General features: G+C 36.8%; 2 protein-coding genes across 2 annotated transcripts in view; both read left to right on the plus strand.

The window, feature by feature from the left end:
- LOC139711670 (uncharacterized) overlaps positions 1-25,537 on the plus strand; it is an 88,892-nt gene that overhangs the window by 48,807 nt on the left and 14,548 nt on the right. The window lies entirely within an intron of this gene.
- On the plus strand, positions 18,755-20,342 carry LOC139711663 (NACHT, LRR and PYD domains-containing protein 3-like). Its single transcript, XM_071623524.1, has one exon. It carries the CDS (start codon positions 18,843-18,845, stop codon positions 20,340-20,342), a length of 1,500 nt encoding a protein of 499 aa, XP_071479625.1. The 5' UTR covers positions 18,755-18,842.

Genomic DNA, 25,537 nt, shown 5'->3' on the forward strand with positions numbered 1-25,537 from the left:
ACAAACAAACAAACAAACAAGACAACGGAGATATTAAAGACATTGGGCGATAATGAGATTAATCATTAGAATTACTTTAGCCAGTTTCACTTTACCAGGAAGCATACCATTGGAAATTGATTAATGTAAGATAAAAGTCAATAGATCTACAATTTCAGATAAAACTCCTTAAAGAATATAATTATTACCCCCATTACCGGAACTTCACTTATTATTTGTTGTTTGTTTGTTTGTTTTTTCTTCAGAGGAAACAATATCAATAATACGGCAGCAGTTGAGCAGTTAACCAACTAACACTTTTAATCCATTTGGAGTGATTGTCAATACCATCTTGTACATAATGGGTCACACAGTACCGCAAAACGAAGCGCAATGTGATTTTTTTTTTAACAAGAATCATTAGTATTTCACTATTTTATTCATGTATCAGAGGCCCAAAACAGCGCGAGTATAAAGCGGGTTCATGAGAATTTCAATGTAGGCATATAACATTTCGAACTTTTAACAACATTTCATTCATCATAGCAATGTGCGCTGCAGTACCCTGCCCTACATTGAGGACTGCGCACAATCCAATTCTAAAGGTAATATCACTAGTTTCGTTTCAGGTCTGCCTTTGGGCGCGGGAAGAGAATGTGTACTCAGTATGCGTTGTATGAAGTTATTGTCATGCAAAATTATGAGCAAATGGGTAAATCTATTCCACATTGAACTTGGACTATAATGTGGGCTATGAACTGTGTCGACAATAATGCTCTATGCGATATAACGTGCGAATTGATAGCTAGCAAACGGCTGCGTCGCCATATTTCCATGCCCCCACTCAACGAAAGAATTCCGTTGTTCTCGGAAGGGTATACATGTATGGGGTGTGTTCGACTATCACATTAAAAAGATGTGACATTTTTTATCTAGATTACTAGGCAGTCTTTCAGGACATTCTAATCAAACGTGTATTCAACTTATTCTTCGTGAACTATCTCAGTCTTTGGACACTTATGATGGAGAATAGATACGACCTCGTTCTCTTATTAAGATTGGCTATTACTGTGTTCTGTGGCCACGTTGGAGAAGGTAAGCCCAACTTTATTGTCCCGATCCTGCAGTCAGTATAGCGTTGTCGAGTCCCAACCGAGTGATGCCAATGAAATGTGTTCAAAACGACAAAGCTACCTGAAATTTACAGATTTTAGAGAATACCTGGAATCCCTGTGTACGAAGGAACTCTGTTTACTGTTCGTTATTTTCTTTGACACCTTTTGAATATTTGTCTACAGTCAACACATGTCATAAATGAGACAAAACCAAATTGTGTTTTCCACGGCTCAATGTACAAAAGTAGTATAAACATTTAACTTCAATGCTTTTCAATGCAAAAAAAAGTCACCCCTAGAGATCAGCACGCAATCCTTTTTTTTTTAATTCTATTCACATGTTCATTTCATTGGAGCATTAGACTACCTTTGAAGAAAGAAGATTATTTTACGCGTAGGTTGTATGAACGAATTGTCCCTGCCAATGCCTGCTGGAAAGAACAATGTGTCCATTCGTGTAGAACAGAATGTTATGAAAGACATCGTGAACAAGATGTGGAATCTCTTCACATTGTTAAATTACAGAGTTTTTAACATTGTGAGCACATTGGGAATCACCAGTTTCTAGAACATTACTATATGCACGCACTCTAATAACTATACCAAAGCGTGAAATCAATTGACTTATATGTGAACATGATAGTATTGTGAACACACTGTGGAATACTGCACTCTTTCCAGCAGAGACATTAATACAAGCTTTCTCTCTTTTATTTTTTTTTTTTCTGGTCAGCACTCATTGTGGTGCTTCAAAGGAAATTCATGACGTCATTGATTCTCGTTGGGGTTACATGCCAATTCCATTTTGTGCTCATGTACATTTTATAAGCAATATTTTTTTTAATACTCATTGAGGTTATTGTTGGTTTATTTCAACTGTGCAAGTGCAACACCCGTGTTTGTGATATAAATAAAATCCATGCTTTGTGATGAACTTCGAAATATGGAGAGAAGTTTAATAGAGTTTAAAATAGTGGTTGTTATAGGACAGATCCGTAAAGTCGGACGTACGTTTCGCACACTTTGAAGGACTGGAGTCTTATTGTTAATGGGGGCATCTGTGTTTTTGAATGTGCAAGATGTGTTAAGGTGCTAGTACTATAAACTCATTTATTTTTATAGTGGCACCTCGTTTCATTATGGAGTGATGTGCTAAAAATACTATGGTGTCGGACGTATAATACGCGCATAAAATGACTTTTTCAACCTTGAAGATACATGTTCAAAAATCTGTGATGTGTGAGAGTGGCATCGTTCCGTCTTAATGATGGGGGTGGGGTGGAAGGGGTAGGGGAACAAAAACATGGAACATACTTATGTGCGAGAGAGCAGAGCGACCGAGAGAGAGAAGGAATGGGAGGACATGGGCTTCAATCCGTTTTCATGAATGTGGGGGGGGGGGGACATGCAGTTGAAATATCTGTGTGAAGTTGTCAGGGGAAGGGGGAGGATGTGGGAGGGGGTATCCCCCACGCAACGGACCTTGTGCGATTTTTTTTTAAACCGAAGTGACAGACCTGGTGCACACTTTAGATGAAACATTTGGAAATCTGTCAGTCCACAAATGTGTACTAAGTCTTCAAGGACCGAACGGGGAGTGTGTATCCCCCTCCTACACGCGAGAGAGACTTTGCATTTTCAGGATCGAAATTCAGCAATTTGGTGCATTCTTAGGGTGAAATATTTGAACAATTTTCTACAAAAAACCAAAAAAACACATCTCGGGAATTATGGGGGGGGGGGTAAAACTATTATGATTGCCACTCCAATATTTTCATGGTTGGCAACTACCCCCTGTCCCCAGGATTGACGCACCCAGGCTGGGGGTTACCCCCTCCAACATGAGGCAGATTGTGCAATATCAGACCTGTACTTCAGAGATCTAGGTGCACCCTTTTTGTTTGAAATATTCCAGTTTTGCTTCCAAACATTTGTATTCAGGAAAACGTGCTGTGAAAGGGTGGAAAGGGCGTGGGCAGGGCACACAAGGGAGATTTTGCATCTTCAGGCCTGAAATTCAGAGATATGGGGCCCTCTTTTGGTGAGATGTTCGAGTTTTGTTTCAATGAAAAGAGTAGGAATTTGAAAATGTAAAAAAAAAAATTAGGAGAATGTGGGGGGGGGGGGGTGATTGTGGCTATTCCCACACGAGGGAGATTTCTGAGTGGGGGGATATATACCAACTATCCCCCCCCCCCTAGTTTACGCCAATGTTGTCAACAATAATGCCAAGAAATGTAAAATTTGATACACTTTCTAAATTAAAATCTTCCACAACTATGTAACAATTCAATAGATCAACAGTGTTACTGACAAACATATATTTCATGTTTGAACATTCAGTGATAATCTATTAGCTGTGACTCAATTAGTCGGACAAGAACATCAACGTCATCATGAGAAAGAAAAAAAAAACAGTCGTATCATCTGCAAATTGTATAAATGAAAGCACTTCAGATACAGAGGAAAAATCATTGATAATTTCATTTTGAATAACAACGGTCCTAAAAGACTAAATGACACCATAATTAACATTTCTTACAACTGAATTGTTATCTTTATTTGTAACGAATTGTTTTCTATTATATAATTAACTCTTAATCACTGGAAAGCATTCCCACGTATTTCATTATGCGATAGTAGGTAAAGTAAAATTTTATGATTAATTGTATCGAAGACCTTGGATAAGTAAAAAAAAAAATCCTAATTACATGCGAGTGATTGTCAATTACATTAACTACTTTGTCAGCGAAATGATGACCTGCATGAATAACGCTACGTTTTTCTGAGAAACTGAGAATTCGTAGATATTTATGTCGATTAAAAAAGATAATTATTCTAATATAAATAACTTCTTCTAATACATTAGACTTTTTACCCGTTTTTAAGTTTAATTTAGACAGAACCGATATCCCTTCCGCTTGATTTTTTTTTTAATATGCTCCAAACCTATGAACAATATACAATAATATGGTATATTATGTAGTCACAATGTAGTAAGGTATCTACCGTTCCATCTCTGTTTGTGTTATATTTTATTCTATTATCAGTCCCTGATTGTGTGACATTTTTGTGAACAGTGCCCTATGGAAGACCTGGGCCCCATTTCATAAAAAGTTCATATGATAGCAACTCTTGCTGGAATGGCAATTGTCATAGTAACGACAAGAATCCAGCTTCCTGATTAGCTGTTGCTATTCCAGCAAGAGTTGCCTGCTATCATCTTTTATGAAATGAGGTCTAGAAGTGATTATCATTGTCACTACTGAAAATGGCCAACCTTCGAATGTCTTTCTTTTCTTGACCTTTATGTATGGAATATGTTGATTTTATAGTACGGAAAATCAAACAAACAAACAAAAAAGACAATGGAGATAATAAAGAAATTGGTCAACAATTAGATTAACAAATGGAATTAATTAAGCCAGAAAACATATCACTGGAAATTGATAAATTGAAAATATGAGTCAACGTATCTGCAATTTCGGATAAAACTCTTTTAAAAATACAATTATTTGTACCATCATAAGCGGAACTTCACTTATTTCCTTTTCTTCTTATAGATAAAACAATATCAATAATACGACAGCAGTGGAGCAATTAAAGGGATAATACAGTATTGGTGGAGATGAGAATGGGCCTTTTAACTTTTTGCGAGATACCAAGAAAACACTTCTGATATAGTACAGAGCATACCATTTAAAGAGGAAATCAAAGTTTATTTTATGAAAATCGGGTTTAGAATGACTGAAACATCCAAAAAATAAAGTGAAATCGTAATAAAGTGTGGGTCCCACACTTTATTAGACTCGCTCTTTTTTTGATATCTCAGCCATTTCAAAATCAATTTTCATCAAATAAATGTTGAAATCCTCATAGAATTACATGCTCTTTCATATTTCATTAGAGGTTTCTCATTATTTCACAAAAAAAAATGCTAAAAATTAGATTCTGAAATTAGGTCTCAACCAAAACTGTACGATCCCTTTAACCACTTAACACTTTTAAGCCATTTGGAGTGATTGTCAATGCCATCTTCTACATAATAGGTCACACAATGCCGCAAAAGAAGCGCAATAAGATTTTTTTTTTGTCAAGAATCATTGGTATATCACTATTTTATTCAGGTATCAGAGGCTGTAAACAGCAGAGTATAAAGCAGATTCATGAGAATTTGATTGGAAGCATATAACATTTTCAACCGTCAACATTTTCATTCATCATAACGATGCGTGCTGCTGTACCATGCCCAACATTGAAGACTGCACAGAATCCAATTCTAAAGGTAATAGCACTATAGTTTCGTTTCAGGTCTGCCGTTGGGCGCGGGAAGAGAATGTGTACTCAGTTATATGCGTTGTATGAAGTTATTGTCATGCAAAATTATGAGCAAATGGGGAAATCTATTCCACATTGAACTTGGACTATAATATGGGCTATGAACTGTGTCGACAATAATGCTCTATGCGATATATCTTGTCAATTGATCCAAATGGCTGCGTCGCCATTATTTCCATGCGCCCACTCAACGAACGAATTCCGTTGGTCTCGGAAGGGTGCAAGACATAGGGTGTGTTCGGCTATCACTAAAAAAAAAGATGTGATATTTTGTATCTAGATTACTTGGCAGTCTCTCGGGATATTCCTGTCGAGAAAGTGTGATCAACTTATTCTTTGTGAACTATCTCAGTCTTTGACTACGTGTGATGGATAGAAGATACGACCTCGTTCTCTTGTTAAGATTGGCTATTACTGTGCTCTGTGGCCATGTTGGAGAAGGTAAGCGCAACTTTATTTCCCGATCGTGCAGTCAGTGAATATAGCACTGTCGAGTCCCAGGGGAGTGATGCAAATAAAATGTGTTCAAAACCACAAAGCTACCAACAAATTACTGATTTTAGAAAATATCTGGATTCCCTGTGTACGAAGGAACTCTGTTTACTGTTCGCTATTTTCTTAGACACCTTTTAAATATTAGTCTACAGTCAACACATGTCATAAATAAGACAAAACCGAGTTGGGGTTTTCTCAGCTCAATGTACAAAAGTACACTGTAAAAACATCGCTGTTAGATTTAACACCATGGGTGTTAAATCTAACACCGATCAAACTTCAATAGAGGACCACACCCACAGGTGTAGAAAATGCACTGTGATGGTGCTGAAAAGTGTTCACCTGACACTTCGTGGTGTCAATTTGACAGTGTACCTGGTGTTATTTTGACACTGTACTGGTGTTAATTCAAAAATGACACCACATGGTGCTGATTTGATATTTGTTGGTGTTAATATCAATGGTTTAACACCCGTCCAGCTTCAATAAGAGACCACACTAGCTGGTGTTACTGTGGTGTAAATTTATTTTCACATTTTGGTCGAAAATCTAGTATTTTAATGTAAAATACTTGATCGTCTTGTTTAAATTAAAAGTCAACAAGAAGTGCAGTTACTAAGAAAACTCTTCAAAAAACAGTTTTATATTAGGAAATGACACCCGGATGTGTTAATTTAACACCGTAAATGAGCACCGAAAATTTAACACCAGCTCGGTGTTCACTATTTAACACCGGACTTTTTGCAGTGTAGTATGAACATTAAGTGTGTTAACTTCGGTACTTTTCAATTCCAAAAAAGTCACCACTAGGCATGAACTCACAATGTTTTTTTTTTAATTCACATGATCATTTCATTGGAACATCAGACTGCCTTTGACAAAAGAGAATTATTTTACACGTAGGTTGTATGAACGAATTGCCCCTGCCAATAAATGAATTGCCCGTGCCAATTCCCATGCCCGCTGGAAAGGACAATGTGTCCCTTAGTGTAGAACAGAATGTTATGAAACAAATCGTGAACGAGATGTGGAATCTCTGCACATTGTTAAATTACACAAATTTTCAGCATTGTGAACACATTGGGAATCATCAGTTTATAAAATATTACTATATGCACGCACTCTGTGAAAAACTACACCACAGTGTGAAACAATTGACTATGTGAACATAATAATATTGTGAACTCACTATGGAATACTGTTCTCTTTCCAACAGCCACATAAATACAAGCTTTCTTTCTTTCTTTCTATTTTATCTGGTCAGCAATTATTGTGGTGCTTCAAAGGAGAATCACGACGTCGTTGATTCTCGTTGGGGTTACATGCCAATTCCACTTTGTGCTCACGTACATTTTTATCAGCAATATTTGTTTAATACTCATCGAGGTTATTGTTGATTAATTTAAAATTGTGCAAGTGCAACATCCTAGTTTGTTATATAAGTAAAATCCGTGGTTTTGTGATAAACTTCGAAATATGGAGAGAATATTCCCAGTATAATAGATTTTAAACTGGTGGTTGCTATAATAAGGTAACGTCACAAGTTTACAATTTCCAGTTAATTATCTTGGATAAAAAGCTATGCTCGACCTTGAATCTTTCACTGAACTCATCCAAAGCCTCAACCCACAGAAATCGTATGTGGAAGAATAGTGCAACAACTCTCAATGAAAGCGCAACAAAATACTTTGAGTTTTCCAGTGGTCATTCTAGAGAAAGGGAAGCTCCATGATCGGTACTAGGATGCATCAATGAGGAGGTGACTCAGGGAAGACAGTTTAGTGTATGTAGCTTGGTAAGTCATGCATGCAGGACATGAACCTACTTTGCTAATATTTGTATGTTGTAGCCTCAGTGGTAGCCACTGCCCCCAACGTTCAAGGATGGAAAGGAGAAGACATCCGATTGCCATGTAATATCCAGGAGGACCCTCTCGCAGTGTTCTGGGTCAAGGAGGGAATCTCAGGTCAGCAACAGAGGACAACCAAGGCAACATTCATCGATGGGGAATTTCAGAGTAGGGAGGAACGGTTTGATATCGACAAGAACTTCAGCCTTGTCCTCACCGACTTGGAGGTGGCAGATGAGGGTCGTTACTATTGCCAGGTGCTGCTGAAGAATGACCAAATTTTCGAAAATACCACGATCATCACAATTAGTTGTAAGTAATGTTTTCTTTTTTCGCCATGTCATATATTAATGGGGGACGATCCTAGACTGGACAAGATGAAAGTCCTCCCACTGATTTAGTTTAAATAGAAAAAAAATATATATACATGTATATATCGTACACACGCATGCTAAATGAATCCAAAAGTGATAAAATAATGCCTTGTCAATATAATTTAAATCATCTGTCATGCACGGGGTCACAGGTATCTTATGATACAATCAGTACAGACAATTTCTATTGTAGCCATGATGTTGGATAACTGAGACTTTAAAAGGTTTCTCATTAGCACCGGTACTGCCATGGCAGATTTCTGACAGTTTCAATATTTGACACGGCATTCACGGAAATCACGGCCTGTTACGTGTGTCCATCCCGTCGTGTGTTCCTCCCGTCCCATCGTGTTGTCACACATCCATCACGTTTTGTCCACGGTGACCAGAAACCTGACTGCCATGGGCGCCGGAAACATGGTGAACACGCAGCAATAGTCAGTTATAATGTTGTGATAAAGATATGCTCGATTTTCCCCTTAAGCAGCGATTTGTAGAAAGGCGACAAAATGCAGCAACAATGTTTGAAAGGAACATACGGAGGCACTTTCAGCATGTTTTTTACATTGTTTCATTTAGATATAATTATGTTAATTTCTGTACTTTCTGGAGTTCCTATAGAAATTACCAATATTCGAGCATTCAAGTGATCCCTAAATAAGCAGGAAATCACGTGAATTTGATTGCTTAACTTGATTGCTTTAGTCCTTGCACTGAGTCACTTAATATGGATATTTTGATAATGTGTGATTGAAAATGTAATTAAAAAGGTAATGCGTTATTCGCCTAATTATCAATATTTTTCTGGTAATTAAAATAAGTTAATTTTGTCACTCTTCTTCTAATTACCTTACTCTTTGTCACTTCATTGATTTTCTATGGTAAAAGTGATTCGATATTACATCTCCATGTTAAATATCAGTAATTCCATCCTAATAACGTACAGATTAGAAATAAAACAAACAAACATGACAGTTCTTTCTCTTTTTTTCCTATTCATGATAGCCACTTCTCATTTTTCTTCAAAATGAACAATCTTGGGTTCTAGTTTCATTTGTCATTATGCAAATCCCGTAAGATAAAATAAAAAAGGTTTTGTTTTCCATGAATAAAACTGCAAAAGTCTTTTTAGATGTTTGGAAATGCTGAATGAAATCTGGATTGGAATACAAAATATAATGATATGTCAATTCAAAATAATGTTTGTATTTCTCTAGCGATGGCAGCCGGACATACAATCGAGGAATGCGTTGATAAGAGTCAATCTCGTCAAAGCCGATGCACATACCAATATACCTCCAACACCCCTTCTTTTAATCTTACGTGTGTCGTGAGTGGATTCAAACCTAACGTTTCCATGCTATGGACGGAGGAATCGGGAAAAAGACTGAATTCCGTGGTTTCACGACAGAACACACTTCCTGAAGGCACATACGAGAGGTTCGAGACGATCACTGTTTCAGCTAAACATGGGACAGAGCAAACCTTCATGTGCGTGGCTACCGGTGACTCACTGAATGGAACGTCGACCCGAGAAATCAACGTTTTACCTTCAACAGGTTTCATGATATGTCGTCAATTCTATGTTTCTGAGTAGTCTCTGGTATACAATTGATATTTCAGAACAATATTCTGATTGAGATTGGTCACGGAGAAATACAATTCGGTGTTTTTGTTTTGTTTTGTTTTTTTAGCAAAGTTCCCCCCCCCCCCCAAAAAAAAAAGGGGAAAAAAGATGTTCATTTTGCTAGTCTCCAATAAAGTAGTAAAAAAAAAATGTTAACACATTTCCATTCATTGAAAAAGTAGGGGGAAAAACACGTCACAACGATATTGACAGGGCTGCACGTCATAAATCCGACACCAGCGATCAGTTATACAGCTCACGAGTCATACAGTCCGTGATATCGATACTTCTAGGCAAGTAAGGTCAATGAGTTTAGGTAATAAAAACGGAACACCAGCCAAGCACTCGCTTGGCTTAATATATAGGCATACATGCAAGTGTATGTCTCATGTTTATTTTTGTTGTGCTTTTGGTTTTTGCTTTTGTTTGGCCTAGTACCCTAGGTCTTGTTTGCATAGTGTCGAACTCATGGACCTTTTTTTTTTTTTTTTTTTTTTTTTGGAGGTGACGGGCCGTAGAATATCGTCGGCGTTTTCACGAACCGACGCTATTTCGTTTTTGAGCGAAAATGCAGTTCTGAGAAAATCGCGTTTAAAGATCTCACAAGTTTTAGACAACGTTATCAATGACTTTTCCTGTCTTGTGTGTGAAAATTTTGACAGGGTGATGAGAGTGGAAGTTGTTCTTCATATCCATAGTGTAATTTTAGTGTGAATTCAAAAAATCTACGAGATTTCTGTCTTCAAACTCACTGCGTCGGTTCGTAAATCCATCGTTTCTTGCGCGCACCATAGGCTATGTACTTAAAGCGCGGGTCTCACGAACCGACGTAAGTTGTATTACGCCGGTTCGTGAGACCCGCGCTGTAGGGCCTGTAGAATAGGTAACGTGCAATACGCGTGTATTTACGAACCGTCGCTATTTCATTTTCGTATGTGTTTACATACAAATACTATTGGGGGTATACCTGCTTATCAACAATAACCTTATTAATTGAAATTAATTGTCATGTAATGATTGTTGTGATGATTACAATACATTTAGTGATAATTAAGATGATAATACAAGCCAGTTTCTCTTAATTGTTCTAAAAAGAGTGTTATTGTTTTCATCTTCATTTAGTACACGCATGTATTGTTATTATAGCTGTGGTTGATCGTTCCAAAGATTTCTTTGCCCCCCCCCCCCTTTTTGTGGATATATTATCTAACACTTTTGCACGTGGACATCTATCATTTGGTAATACATGTACTCGGTATACTGTGTTTCATATTTTTTTTTTTTTTAACTTACTTTTTTATTTTTCAACATTTTTTTTTTAATTCAAATTCAGTTCACTTCTTTCATAATAATTATGAATGTTTGTTCTAAGATGAAGGATACAGCTAAATCTTGGGAAAAAGACGTGCCAGTCAGTAATAATTACTGGTATTTACTCATCTTTCATACTCATGCATGCACTCTGTTATTTCTTTCTCTGAAATAATCTATTAATTTCTTTATTTCTTATTATTCCACATATTTGTGACATTTACTTTGTCACAATTTTTATCAGTGTCATTATTGTCATTTGGCTCGCATGCGAATTCACTCATAATTCCTCATTTTCCATCTTTCTCTTTCCTGCTCAACAGATTCTATGTTAGCTGCACCTGATCATATACAAACATAAAACTCATCCTGCATGCACTCTTCGAAACTGATAAACTCCTAAAAATACATAAATATCAACACTATCAGAATTTCAAGCTTCATTTTAAATATTTAATAATGGTCATGTTTAATTATGCCTTTTGCAGCAATGTATTGAAGAGGTACATTATGTAATCGAAGAAACATAGGTCCTCAATAAAATATCAAATTTGAATTATTCAGAGATGAGTAATGACAATGGGAAGGATAACAATTGTGGAAGAGCTCCATAAATCAATACATATCTAATGGCAAATGGAGATGGAATCAAGATTCAAGAATATGTGTAATTCAAGTTCATTATTATGTCAGTTCTTGTGTGTTCACAAAAAGAGGAACACATTTCGAACATGCACACCAAATCTTACATCGTACATTTACATCTATAGAGTGCGGACGGAACATATACAAGAGAAAGAATAACATTCTCAAATCAATATATCAAGCATAACTATGTATATGAACACAAAAAGATGTTGCTGCGTATGCATGAAGCTTGAGAGTGCTGCAACACCCATATGCTCAGATAAAAACTTGATGTATATCATACAAAAGAGAAGAGGTACTGCATGTACATGTAGTTACACTATTCACAGGACAGTAGAGAAAAAGCACGAGAGAGAGAAGGAAATGGGTGTCTAAAATAGGTCGATGTAAGGAGTGCCAAGCCAATTAAATCTCTAATAGAAGTCATACATATATAAGGAAACAAATTAATCACAACATAAATGATCGTGCTCATGTTAACCAATAATTAGCATCTAAAAATGTGTGTAGAAAGCCCATAATATCAGCCTTTCGCCCCGTAGGCTTGTTACATATGAGAAAAGAGAAATTTTGGCCGACCCCCCCCCCTCCCTGTGAATCCTTGATCCACCAGTACTACATGTATAAACACATTCTGAGAATGTGTTTTAGTACATGTACTAGCAAATTCACCAGAGGGGAGGGGAAATTCGGCCAAAATTGTGTGTGGCTAAAATAATTAAAAAGAAAGGTCATCAGCAAAACTACGGGGTGGATGCAGACGAATTTTCATGTGATGACTAAAAAAAATGCAGCTAAAGGAAAAAAAAAAAGACGGCGGAGAGGGGCCAAGGCTAATTTGACTCCCCTCCCCCCCCCCCCCACCAAAAAACAAACAAACAAACAATCACCACTGTTTTACAGCACCTTTAAAGGACTCTTAATTTTTTGTTTGTTAAAAACAAACGTCGCGAAGTAAAGAATTCCATATTGTAGGCAAAATGTAGACCGATACAGTGTATAAAGTGTACATCCCAAGCTATTAAAGAAAAAAAAAACAGATTATGAATATCATTTAAAGTAAGAATTTCAGTGTGTTTAATAATCTTTAGTTGAGTTGCAAATGACATGTACATATTTAATAAGAGCAGTAAACTTCGAAGCGCCCCCAAGCCCTTCTATACTTAATTATTCAGGTGTAAAGGTAGCGCCAGGGCACTTCGGTGGTCTAGTGGTTATGACGCTGGTCTAGTAATCCAGACGTCGTGGGTTCGAATCCTGCTTGGGCTGCCTGTGATTTTTTTTTTTCACAGCAGCCTACAAACTGCACACTGCAGTTGCGTGCGTTACTACGGATGGAGACAAATGAATAATCTATTATCTTAATATACAATGTTTGACATCCTTATTGCAATCACTTTCTTTAATTGTAAATTTAGAGACATAATGAATTATTATTAAAAGAAATCATATTTCTGTATTTTGTTGTGAGTTTGCATGGGAACATACACGTATCATAATTTACAATTTTAGTTAAATAAAGAACATCTTATAACAGAACTGTCTAGTGATGGTTGAACAATTATGTCAATTTGTTATAAGTCCTATCAGTTACATGGAGTGCATGTTCCCATGTTTATAAGAATCATACGTGACACATTCAAAGTGGGTTGAAGACAACAAAATAATAAATAAAAGAATAAAGGAGAATAGAACTTAATCTGATTACAGCATCATCTAAATATTGCCAATGTGCACTTAGAAATCTATCAAGATTTATCACAAGGTTATGATTACCACACAAAACCTTCAAGATTTATTATCATGAAATACCGCAATGAACACTTAAAAAATCTAACATTCCATATCCACATGAAGCTTTCCTTGATATAAATGTATCTCTGTAGTGTTATTAAAGTGTAGCAAAATTGTAATTACGACATCACAGAATGGAATGCATTGTTTTCACCTTCAATCTTATGATCTCCTTTCATGTTTCCACTTTACAATCACATTTCACCATAGATATACCGTCCTTATGTTGTCGCCCTTCATCCCAATTTCTCCCTTCTATCCTATCTGTAGATTGTCTTCTTTCCTAAGCCATTGTATTCACATTCCTTGATGATCAGCACGATGCTGTACTTTTTTCTTCTTCTCTGAAACAGTCCAGCTCTTCGCTACTGCATGGCATCAGTCATCTGAAAGAAAAGACAGAAATTAAGAACTTTCGATTAAAATCAAACATCATGATACAAGATACAACTGTCATTTTGAGAAAAAGAAATCAGCCAACTAAACTGTAGTTGAAATTATTTTGCTCTATTTATATTAAACATAAAACAAAACGGTATACAGGATCAAAGAATGTCAAAAAAAATACTGCTGTTCGTCTTTGATGCATATTCAAATTGTCTCGCCTTTTACATATTTTAATGATGCAAGATCTTATGTCTAGCACTTTAATAGTAAGTCTCATGTAGAATTTAAATTATTATTTACATGAATAAATCTACATGTCCTTGTAAACAAGGCATTGCTTTGAAAAAGCTGAATATTACTAACTGCATTTGGGAAACAGTCTACGACAATCAAACTTGTTTATTATCAGAGACTTTAACATCTTAAAGAATGCCTCATCTGTCGAATCATTTAAAATTCTTCTTAAAACTCACCTGTTTAATCAGTTGTAATTTTTTTTTTCTCCTGGAGGCGCACACAGTTATCAATTATTGTACCATTGTATCACATGTATTTTTCTTTTCTTTTCTTTTCTTTCTTCTTCTTTTGGACTGTTAATGCTGATTTTGTTAATGTTATTGTGTTTTCTAATCTATTTGTATGAGTAGCAAAGTGCGCTTAGAAACGTCAGTATGAAGCGCCATATAAATGCAATTATTATTATTATTATTATTATCTTAATTAGACCTAGACTCTACATTACCATTGTATTCACATCCGTTGGTGATGTACACGACCCTGTACTTTTCCTTTTCTTTTCTGAGACAGTCCAGTTCTTCGCTACTACATGGCACCAGTCATCTGAAAGAAAAGAAAGAAATTAAGAACTTTTGATTAAAATCAAACATCATGGTACAAGATACAACTTTAATTTTGAGAAGAAAAAAAAAATCAGCCAACAAAACTGAAGTTGAAATTATTTTGCTCTATTTATATTAAACATAAAACAAAATGGTAGGCCTATGCAGGATCAAAGAATGTCAAAAAATGCTGCTGTTCGTATTTGATGCATATTCAAATTGTCTCGTCATTTACACATTTTACTGATGCAAGATATTATGTTTAGCACTTAGTAAGTCTCATGTAGAAATTGAATTATCATTCACATGAATATAAATCTACATGTATTTGTAAACACGGCATTGCATTGAAATAGCCGAATATAACTACATGTACCTGCATTTGGGAAACAGTCTATGACAATCAAACCTGTTTCTTATCAGAGACTGTAACATCTTAATTAGACCTAGACTCTACATTATCATTCAGCTTTTAAAGGTATTAACCATTCACCTATAAAACACTGGCATTGTCATGTGCATATTTCTTTGATACTGCACATATTTTCATGAAGTCTGTGCAAGAATGCAAATGAAACACGTCTGCTGTTTGGTATTTATGAAAAAAAAAAAATATCACTAACCCGGAAGTCCTTGGCCTTAGGAATAACACGTGGCGAGTTAGTAGGAATTGACGTTAAAATAGAATAAGAATAGATCTACTAAATAGGCCTTTGCCTCATGAATGTCTGGTCTAATTATAGACTAAGTGAAGTCTAGACCTTTCACTTTTAAGTTACCAGTGGCACACAGAATTTATATTATAGATCTAGACTACATCTAGATCTAGACATCTAATACTATTAGATCTTGGCAACTTTTGTCTTTGTGACACGAAATTAACACATCACGGATGATATTGCGGCGATATCCAACAGGATGACAGTACCACTATTACTGAATCAGTAAGTTGACATAGATAACTAACATCAACTTGTTAACGTACGTTAAGAGATGGCACCATTATACAATAACCGGTGACACTGACACTGACAGATCTAACGACTACGTTTAGACTAACGTTAAAGAGTTAGACTCGCCATCTCAGTAAGTCGGCCAAAGACAAAGTCAATACAGGGCTAAGTCAGTGTTACTGTTATGTTAGGCCTAACAAACGTTAACGGTTGCTCGGTTAGGTTAGGTTTACCAGGACTCAAGAGTCCTGGTTAAATCAGTCGAGGGACATTTCTTAGAAGTCCTTCGATTCCAAGAATAAAAAGGGTGAAAGAACAAAGGGGAAAAAGGAAAGAAGAAAGGACAAAAGATTATGTATGGCTGCTGTGGAAATCGACAGCGCTACTGTATCACTATCAATCACGCGTAAATATGTAAACGCCATTTGGTTGGGCCGCATTCACAAGTTTTAGGGAAAAAAAGCCCCACCGCTGTGCTTCAAAGGTACTCCACTCGAACTAATGTTAGACATAATGTCACATATCTACACACAGTACGGTACTAGGGCTGAATTCACAAGTATACTAACACTGCACTGTACAGGAAAGCCACCTAACCTGTAAACTACTCGTAGTGTTTAGGTAGTATCACTAGACCACATACTGTCATAGATGACATCTACACCAACGCTGCACACTGGCACTGGTCCGACGGTCCCTGACCAGGAAAAATCACTGTTGGACACTGACCAGTAACTTTTTCAGGAATGGACCAGTAAAAATTGGGGGAAAAATGGGTGGACTCTACCTACTATTACCACTAGTCTAGATGTAGATCTAGAGCTAGACTATAGACTCTGTGTTAATTTGACTTGGTCTTAGACTTCAGCTGATCTTAGTTTTAGTAACTGGTATTACAAGTAAAGTCTTAACTTAGACTCAATAGTTAAACTTGAAAGTTAAAGTCTAACATGTCTAACTTTATTCTTTACTCTTCCTTTGAGTTTTACTTCTAGACTTTTTACTTTTTGTTTAGTTTAGTAGGCCTACTTAGTCAATCTCATGATTTCATTTTCAACTCAAGTCAAGGCATAGCCATGAGTGTCTTCGAGACTTTGACATCTTGCATGTCTTGCACACAGATGTTACGTCTACAGTACTCAGTAGTCTCAGAAGTAACGACATAAGTTGAAAAGAAACTATAAATAATATGATTTGGGATCTAATTTGAAATTGGATGGCGTTTACAGACTAGGCTTCATAAGCATCACGCGATTGAATACATGGGACTACACTCTACCGCAATTAATGGTTATGGTAGTCCAACTGAAACTGTTATTTTGAGCATGATTTTAATAGGATTATAGCTTACCATTCACTTCACTCGTGGACAGTGGGCTGGCTTAGGTCGTCATTCATCTTTAAGAAGGTTTGGTTCTCACTCTGAGATCTGGATTAGGGCCAAAACCTAATTCTAGGCCAGTAAGTTGAACAAAGCTCAAAATAATGCAACTGCGACGGTTCGTAAAACCCGCATTGCTCTTCACCCTAGCAATTCGGGTTTCACGAACCGACGCAGGAAAGATACCTTTTTCTCAATTTCTCGATATTTCGAGTACCGTCGTTTTTTTCTTTCTTTGATAAAATTAAGACTAATTAATTTTGTGATCTAAAATTTGGGGATTTGGTAGAGTTTTGAAAGCACTTTCATTTGGTACCAATATCTCGATTTTGAAAATTTTGACCAAAATCGAAATAGCGTCGGTTCGTGAAAACACCGACGGTATGACTCATGAACTGTATATGACTCATGAACCATTTTTGTTTTAGTTGTTTTTTTGTTTTTTTGCTGAAATGTCGAGTTAGTTGGCCATGTGGCTCGTGGGTGTCGGTCTCGTAGGATGACTCCATCAATACACAGATATTAACTTTTATTTATATTCATATGTAATGCCTTGATAATAAGTGAAAGAGTGTTTCATTTGTGTCTTTATCAAATTTCAGGGAAACTTAATAATTTGGGTCTCATCATCGGACTCGCCATTGGTGTGCCTGTTGGCATAGTCATCCTATTTCTCCTTGTTGGAAAGTATCTCCAAAACAAACATCCGGACTACCTACCGCGAAAAGGTGTCCGTTTATTTTATTTTTGTAAGGTTTTAAATTTGTAGTCATTTGTGAATATGTGTGTGTGTGTGTGTGTGTGTGTTTGTATTTCTTTGGTTTTATTCTTTGCATTTTTCATCATTCTGATACAAAAATAACATTAGTACAGACGACCGAATATCCCCTGTACACAGAACTCTCAAATCTATTATCGATACCAAGGATGATTAATCGCTCTCAAATATAAGAAATATTCATAAAGGGGAAAATACATCAAACAGTACGTCATAAGCGTATTCTTGACGTGATGGTGATCTGAGAATGTGGGCATGAAAAGAGGGGAAACGAAAACAGGTGTGGAAAATATAGCGCCCAGAATATAATTTTAAATGAAAACGATCATTGATAATGACACTCTGTTGATATATTTCAGGATGTGGCTGGATCCCCTGCTGGCGAAGACCAAACATACCAGAAATATTTCACGAGGAAGAAGAATTAATGCTGAGTAAGAAATATATATGCAGATAACCACAAACTTATTCGTTGGAAAAAAAAAAATGCATTATTACGTTATGCACATTGACTTTTTATTTTCAAGATTACATCTTATCCTTTTTAAACACATTCGTAATTTCGTCGTACAAAGAAAATAAAAGAAAAAAGAAATGATAATATGATTTGATCGTAACACTTTGTAGGATTGAGTGCCTTTATGTTATCCTTTATCAGCAATTATCGTTTACACTTTTTGATCAATCGATTTATTATATTCCAGGTCCTACTTTTTAATCTCTCTCTCTCTCTCTCACTCTCTCCCTCTCTGTCTACCTGTGTATGCGTAATAGGCCTATCTTTTAGTGGGCGGGTATATATGTACATTCATATGAACAATAATGATTTTTGTGTCTTTACTTTTTCTATCTTTTGGCTTCTCCTCTAAGAGCCATCACTGCTTACCAAGGAACAAGTACAGCAATGCAAGGAAGAGCTGAAGGCGTATTACCGTGTGTCACGACGCAAGGTCACGGTGGATCCACTCAACTTTATGGAGCGTGTTGAATTAGATGAAATTTATACGAATATAAGTATCGTAGACCGAAATAGCAATCGTAAGACACTAATAACATACGACGATCTTCTGACCAACGATGAAAATGGAAATCTTTCAAAGCGGCTTCTGATACAAGGTGAGGGAGGTGTTGGGAAAACAACACTTTGCGCTAAGATTGCCTGGGACTGGTGCCAGGGACGGATTCTCCAGGATCTGGACATGGTGCTATTAATACCTCTTCGAGATGTCACCAACAAAAAAAGTATTGGTGGTATTGTAAAAACATATCTCTCTGATTCAAATACAGCAAAAATGAACCAAATACATGATTACATAACAAGAAATCAAAGTAGAGTCCTCATTATATTTGATGGGTTCGATGAGTTTAACGGAAAATTAAGTGAAATTAACAGCAGTGAGGTCATTCGCATTTTGGGAATAGAGCAATATAAGTCATGCAAAGTAATTGTGACCACACGACCATGGAGAACAGATGAGTTCATGATGGACGAGAATATCGCTGACGCTTACACTTTTCTTAGCGTCGATGGATTTAGCAAGGAGAATTTATCAACTTATATTAGGAGGTACTTTCGGATTGTAAAGAAAAACAATCTCGCAGAAAGTTTGATCAGTTTTATGGAGGAAAATGATGTCATCCAGTCAAATATGGCCCCATTTCCTATCTACTGTGCGATGCTTTGTCTGATGTGGAAAGACTTCAGTGAAGAGAGACGAACAGAAATGCAACATTTGCAAACTTTCTCCATGATATTTTTTGAGATGGTATCTTTTCTGAAAGAACATTATGCATCAAAGGCCTGTGCAAATTTACAGAATCAGAACATTGTAGAGCATTTGACTGAAGCTGACATTGCAATTCAAGAAATAGGCGAGATAGCGCTTAACGGTTTATTGGACAGAACTCTTTCATTTCCTGAAAACACATTCAGAAAGTGTTTGAAAGCCATGAAAACATGCTGCAGAGTGGGAGTTCTGACTATAGAAAGAGATGTCATCACAAGGGATCGTCGACGCAATTTAAACGTTTCATCCTTGGTTGCGTCAACTGTTTCTTTTCCCCACAAACTGTTTCAAGAATACGTTGCAGCGGTATATATTGGGTATTTATTCACCAACAATCGCACCAAGTACAAAAAAGTGAAAAAGAAACTTCTTCGTCGACCTAAGGAGTTTCGCTACGTACTCTACTTCGCCTCAGCTTCAGGGAAAGAGCTTGGCCTTGATATCATCAAAGGCTTGATAAACTGTGTAATCTATACCTCCTCATCTTATCTCTTATATTTTAACGGTGAGGATGGTAAACGTGATTTCTGTGTTGACGTTGCGTTTGAATGTCATACTGAGGAGGCAGCAAGGGCTGTGGGAGAACGATGGGGTGAATACACACTGTACCAATATTCATCAGAACACACATTGTTAGGAGTGGCGTTCATGATGCGGAAGAACCAAGTGGTGAGTGACACAGCTTGAATATTGATTTGAAATATTTCAGAAAATATTGTGCAGAACAACGATAAGATTTAATGCTTATGTGTGCGTCTTTCTCTGTTTGAAATTAAGAGATAATCTTCAACCCCGACAGTTTTACTCAAATTTGGTTTTGAGACATGACCAGGTCGTATTGATTGGAGAAATCGTTCCGAAATACAAATTCTTGTAAAAGTGTAATATCGACTGAAGTATTGTTAATGTAGTATTGTCTTCCTCGTATCATTTCATTTATGATGACTTGGTGTGTGTTTTATATCTTAATCACCAATTCATGCACTTGTATCATGTAATTAATCAGAACGTTTCTTTTGGTAAATTGTATAATTTCATATGTATTTTTCTTTCCTTGCGACATTTAGAAAAAAAAAATATACAACAGTTATGATGAGTCAAGAAATATGTTCTTTATTGTTGTAATGGCAAAATGATTGGACTCTACGGAGAAAATAGAACAGTTTCATGGTGGAATAAAATCAGATCGATTCGCTACAGTTACAGTTGTCAAAATGCCCCTTGAAGTAATCATTAAACTTTGATTATACTAAAGACGCCATGTATCGAATGGAGACGTCAAACTGAGTATCTTGTGAAGTACATGATTATGTATTTTGGGCATACACATGTTTAGGGCACAAAACACGAGCATGGATGAAGTCACATTTATCGTCCCTCTGCTATTCCTCATACTATATCAAAATGAGAATGAATTATTCCCTTCACGAGTGGTGATAAATGATATTACGATATGAATCGAACGTGTGTCAAAATAATGATCCCTTTTGTTCTGAGCTTCAAACCTCCAATCAGCTGCGTGTACTTTTATCAACCACATTCTTCATGTGGATAATTACTTTCCTTTACTGTCAATTCATGTTCGTTCTATCAGCAATCTCTAGATATGCAATTTTTGAAATGCGGAAGAACTGTGTTACGTGACTTGGCGGAGAGCATGTGTTCGAGCAGTGTACTGCGTAAAGTAAGAATACAGGACTCACAATTTTACCCGGACTTCTACAAGATCCTGGGCAATGAGGCTTCCAACTGTCAGGTAAAAGCTTTTCACCACAGTTAAAAAAAAGTATGCTATTATGTACAGATTGCAGATGGAATGATACTTAAAGATATTTCAAAGAGGCAATGCATTAATTGGATTATAACATACTAAACAGTGAAACGGTTTTTCTTTCCCTCTTTATATCACACAGAGGCAAAAACAGGTTTTCAGTGTTATCTTACTTGGAATTATAATGGGAAATATAAAAAAATAAAGAGAAAATACTGTTTTACTGCAGGGAAAGTTTCTCAAGCAGAGAATCAAAGTTATATCTAAAAATGCAATAAACTGGTATGGACAATATCGTAGGTATTCTAAAATACCTCTTTTGACCATTATCAGACTGTGAAATTAAGGCTTAAGAGGGAAGATCATTATCCAGGTTCTTATGCAGTCGTCACGGAGAACATAATGTGATCTAAATCTAATGCATGTTTGAGTGAAACCAAGGTCAACTTGTATTTGATGCCTTACAGCACGATGTCTTATTTGAGATGTTCATCTGAGATATCTATTGTCCAGTCATATCTCATTGGTAAACTAGTTAATATGAAAAAAAATAACCGAAAATTAAGAAGATTATTTTGAGCATAATAATGACGAAAGTCACCTAGCCTGGCTACAGAGCAATACATTTTGACTAGCCGTATAAACAATTCGTCCTTCAGCCGCCCCTACGAAAAAAAAAACAGCCCTGCGAAATCAAGCTGGACTGCCCCCTTTCCTTGCTGCATACGCTCAGCAGATATATCACAATCCCGTGTTAGCACCCAACAATACATATACATGGGGGTATGTATAAATACTGCAATGAAAGCATTCCTGTGATCATGAAATGCTGCTGTGCTGATCTGACGGACTTTTTTTTGGGGGGGGGGGGGTGGTGAGAAAACTGTAACATGTAACTGTAACTATTAAATCGCCACATGTTATATCGCGTTCCTCAGTTCAAACTTGCCTAATGATACATTTAGGGGGAATCATAACGAACAAATTGCCTAACAGTAAACCACTCAGGCTCTCGGCACGGATATAGGCCTTACCAAGTCGTCAACTTAATGAACACATTTTCTGAGTCATTGTGGTATTATAATCCGATGGTTTTCACTAATTCACAAAAGATGAAGAGAGAAGGGGCATAATAACATATATATATAATGGAGTGCGAGAAGGGTTCTCGACCATTTACAGCAACAGTGTAGCTCCTTCATTATCTATATTCAGTGCGAGAAGAAGAGCATTCGTGGACGTAGCTAGTGATCAACGTGCGAGTTTGTTGCCGAGCTTTCGGTCTCGTTAGGACCTTCATCCGAGGGCTGTAATGATACAAAAATGACTCACTCGTATGGCTACACTCGTAACAATATAAATCTAACTAGCGTGAGTCTATAGTGGCTATGTCATCAATAAATTTGTAAACAGAAAACAATAATAATAATATACATAATTAATTTCATATTATTGAATACATTTCATATCAAACTCGTGTTATTAATTGAAATGAAGGTGTATAAAAAAACTCCAATTCTATATCTTCATATTGTTTGTTAAATAACAGGACACTATAATAATAATAAAACTAATCATTCTTATGTTGTCGACAATAATACAGCATATGGCAGCAGTACAAAACGTAAGTGGCTATATACACTATAATGCAGTACAACAGCCACGCGTCGTCTTCTGGCTATAGAATTACGAATTTATTGATGACATAGCCACTATAGACTCACGCTAGTTAGATTTATATTTTTACGAGTGTAGCCATACGAGTGAGTCATTTTTGTATCATTACAGCCCTGATGATGGTCCTAACGAGACCGAAAGATCGGCAATAAACACGCACGTTGATCACTTACTAGCTAAATCCACGAATGCTCTTCTTCTCGCACTATATATATATATATATATATATATATATATATATATATAAACATCTTGAGAATTCACGTATTGGCTCCACGAGGAAATGAAGAAATAGACTGGTAATGTATTTTTGGCCAACTTCATTTATGTATATACTGCATATATACATATATTTTCTTCGAATTGTTGTACGGGAAAGCCGTGAAACGTCCCTTCACGATTTCAAAAGTATTATGGCCTGAAGATACACCTGAGAAAGAAGTTTAATTCACCTAGGAATGTATCTTTAGTTAACGGAAGCCTGGCGAGTTGCCGAGGCGACCGTGATTTTTATTTATTTATTATTATTATTATATATATATATATATATATATATATATATGTAGCCCAGATGGCTACTAGCACATATAATAAAGAAAAGAATAGAATAGAAGAAGATAGAGAGTTAAAGAAAACAGAAGCATTACAGTTGTTTTCCAAGTCACCCTGTGACGTCAGTATGAATCAGTCTTTTCCCCTTCTTGGAGTTTATGAAACCCTTTATTTTGCTTCCAGCTAGACTTCCTTTTTTTTTGTCAATTCTCCTCTCCCAAGAAAAGTAATTGGTCCTAGGAATTTATGAGTTTGGCATTGGCTATACTTTCTCCAGCTAGTGGTCAGTTCCCCCGCACTCTCCATCCACAAAGCCCCAGTCCAAATTACGGGAATGACGTGTTTTTGCCCTCTGATCCCTAAACATGAATGACCCTCTCAGCTGGAAGGTCGTTCTCCAGCCAGAACTTCTCCTTTATTTTGATGTACTATAGTGCAGTAGGTCAGACAGGAATTCCAAAGACAAATTCAGGGACAACAACCCAGAAAAATGATGACGAACACGTTGGACGTCATAAGGACACTATCTTTCATTTGGTTTATTATTTTGTTATCCAAGAAACAATAAAGTCTTGACCAGTAGTTACAGAGAACAAGGAAATAAAGAAACTAAAAGACAGTGGGCGAATTAATCAGAAATTGAGATGAATCAGACGAAATGGAGTTCCACAGAAACAAATGGGAGGGGCTAATGTAAGATCTGACCAATAAGAAATTAATTTCCAGTGAAGATCACACCCCAAAATAAGATTTAGCCAATGAAATACTTTTAGGGAAAGGATGCCAATAGTAAATTTGTTATAAAAGACTATGTTCGAGCAGAGATTGATAGAAGAGAGGGGACACAACAGAGGAGCTGCGTGATTAGAGAGACCGGCAGATAGAGAAGGGCCATGAATAGTTGGAGACCACATCCCCTTCCAGATCCCTTTCCTTGTACATCATGCTCCCCTCCATATTAATCAACTAAACTCTATCAACGCTGCGAACGTGACGAGGATCTTGGTTGAACTGCCCAAGAGTTAACGAGTTACGCGAGTAACTGGTGGACAACGACAAGTTGAGAAACTATACGCCACGACAAAATGGAACTTTGGTTTACACCAATCTGGGTGTAATGAACTCCAAATAGTCGACTGGTACGTGTCATCAGAGATGTTGAAGCGTCCTGTCAGGTTGCCTTAACGTGGACGGCAATGGTGACGAACTGTTTAAGGAAGCAGTGAAGGCAGACCGGTTAACAGACGCCCCAGCCCTTGGACGAGCTCGATCGACATGCAGGCGAGAACCTCACCCCGCGACCATGCCGACGTCGAGATAAGTGGCCACACCCATTAACATCATTATATCCCTATTAACAAAACCCCTCCCCTTCCCTTAAGAAGTGTTAAAGAAGTAAAGGTCTCCACAGGTGTAGAAGAGTTAAGCGATGTGATGTGTTCAATTGTGTAATAAGAAAAGGAATTTGTTCGTAATCAAGTATCTATATTTCAGACCTACGAGAAGGCAGGTCGGTGAATGAATATGCTGTTCGCAGCATCGACATTTTTGAACGTAAATTCTATCCTTTTCCCGCATTTTATATTCACTGTTGTTGTGAAGCAATATTTAGTCTCTAACTTTTGGAAATTTGTTGATGATTGGTGTCTATGTGATTAGCTAACCCCCGACCAGTACAGAGAGAAGCTAACAGACCAGACCAAAATTTATCCGCCTCTGTACAACATTGGTCGGCCCCTAGAGACAATTAGGGGTGTGGGGGTCGCACGGAACTCACCGACCTTCTTTCCCGTTTATCAGCACGATGCTCTTTAGTACTTTGTTTTAAGTGTAAGAAATATACGTAGAGTGCACCTCTGAATTGGTACAGTGTATGTTAAGT

The sequence above is a fragment of the Diadema antillarum genome, unplaced genomic scaffold (genome assembly GCF_040938485.1).
Source record: "Diadema antillarum isolate AM-2024a unplaced genomic scaffold, OU_Dant_1.0 seq00001683_RagTag, whole genome shotgun sequence".
NCBI classification, from domain to species: domain Eukaryota; kingdom Metazoa; phylum Echinodermata; class Echinoidea; order Diadematoida; family Diadematidae; genus Diadema; species Diadema antillarum.

Coding starts and splice junctions, on each gene's coding strand:
- LOC139711663 (XM_071623524.1), top strand. CDS start 18,843: ATGGAGCGTGTTGAATTAGATGAAATTTATACGAATATAAGTATCGTA.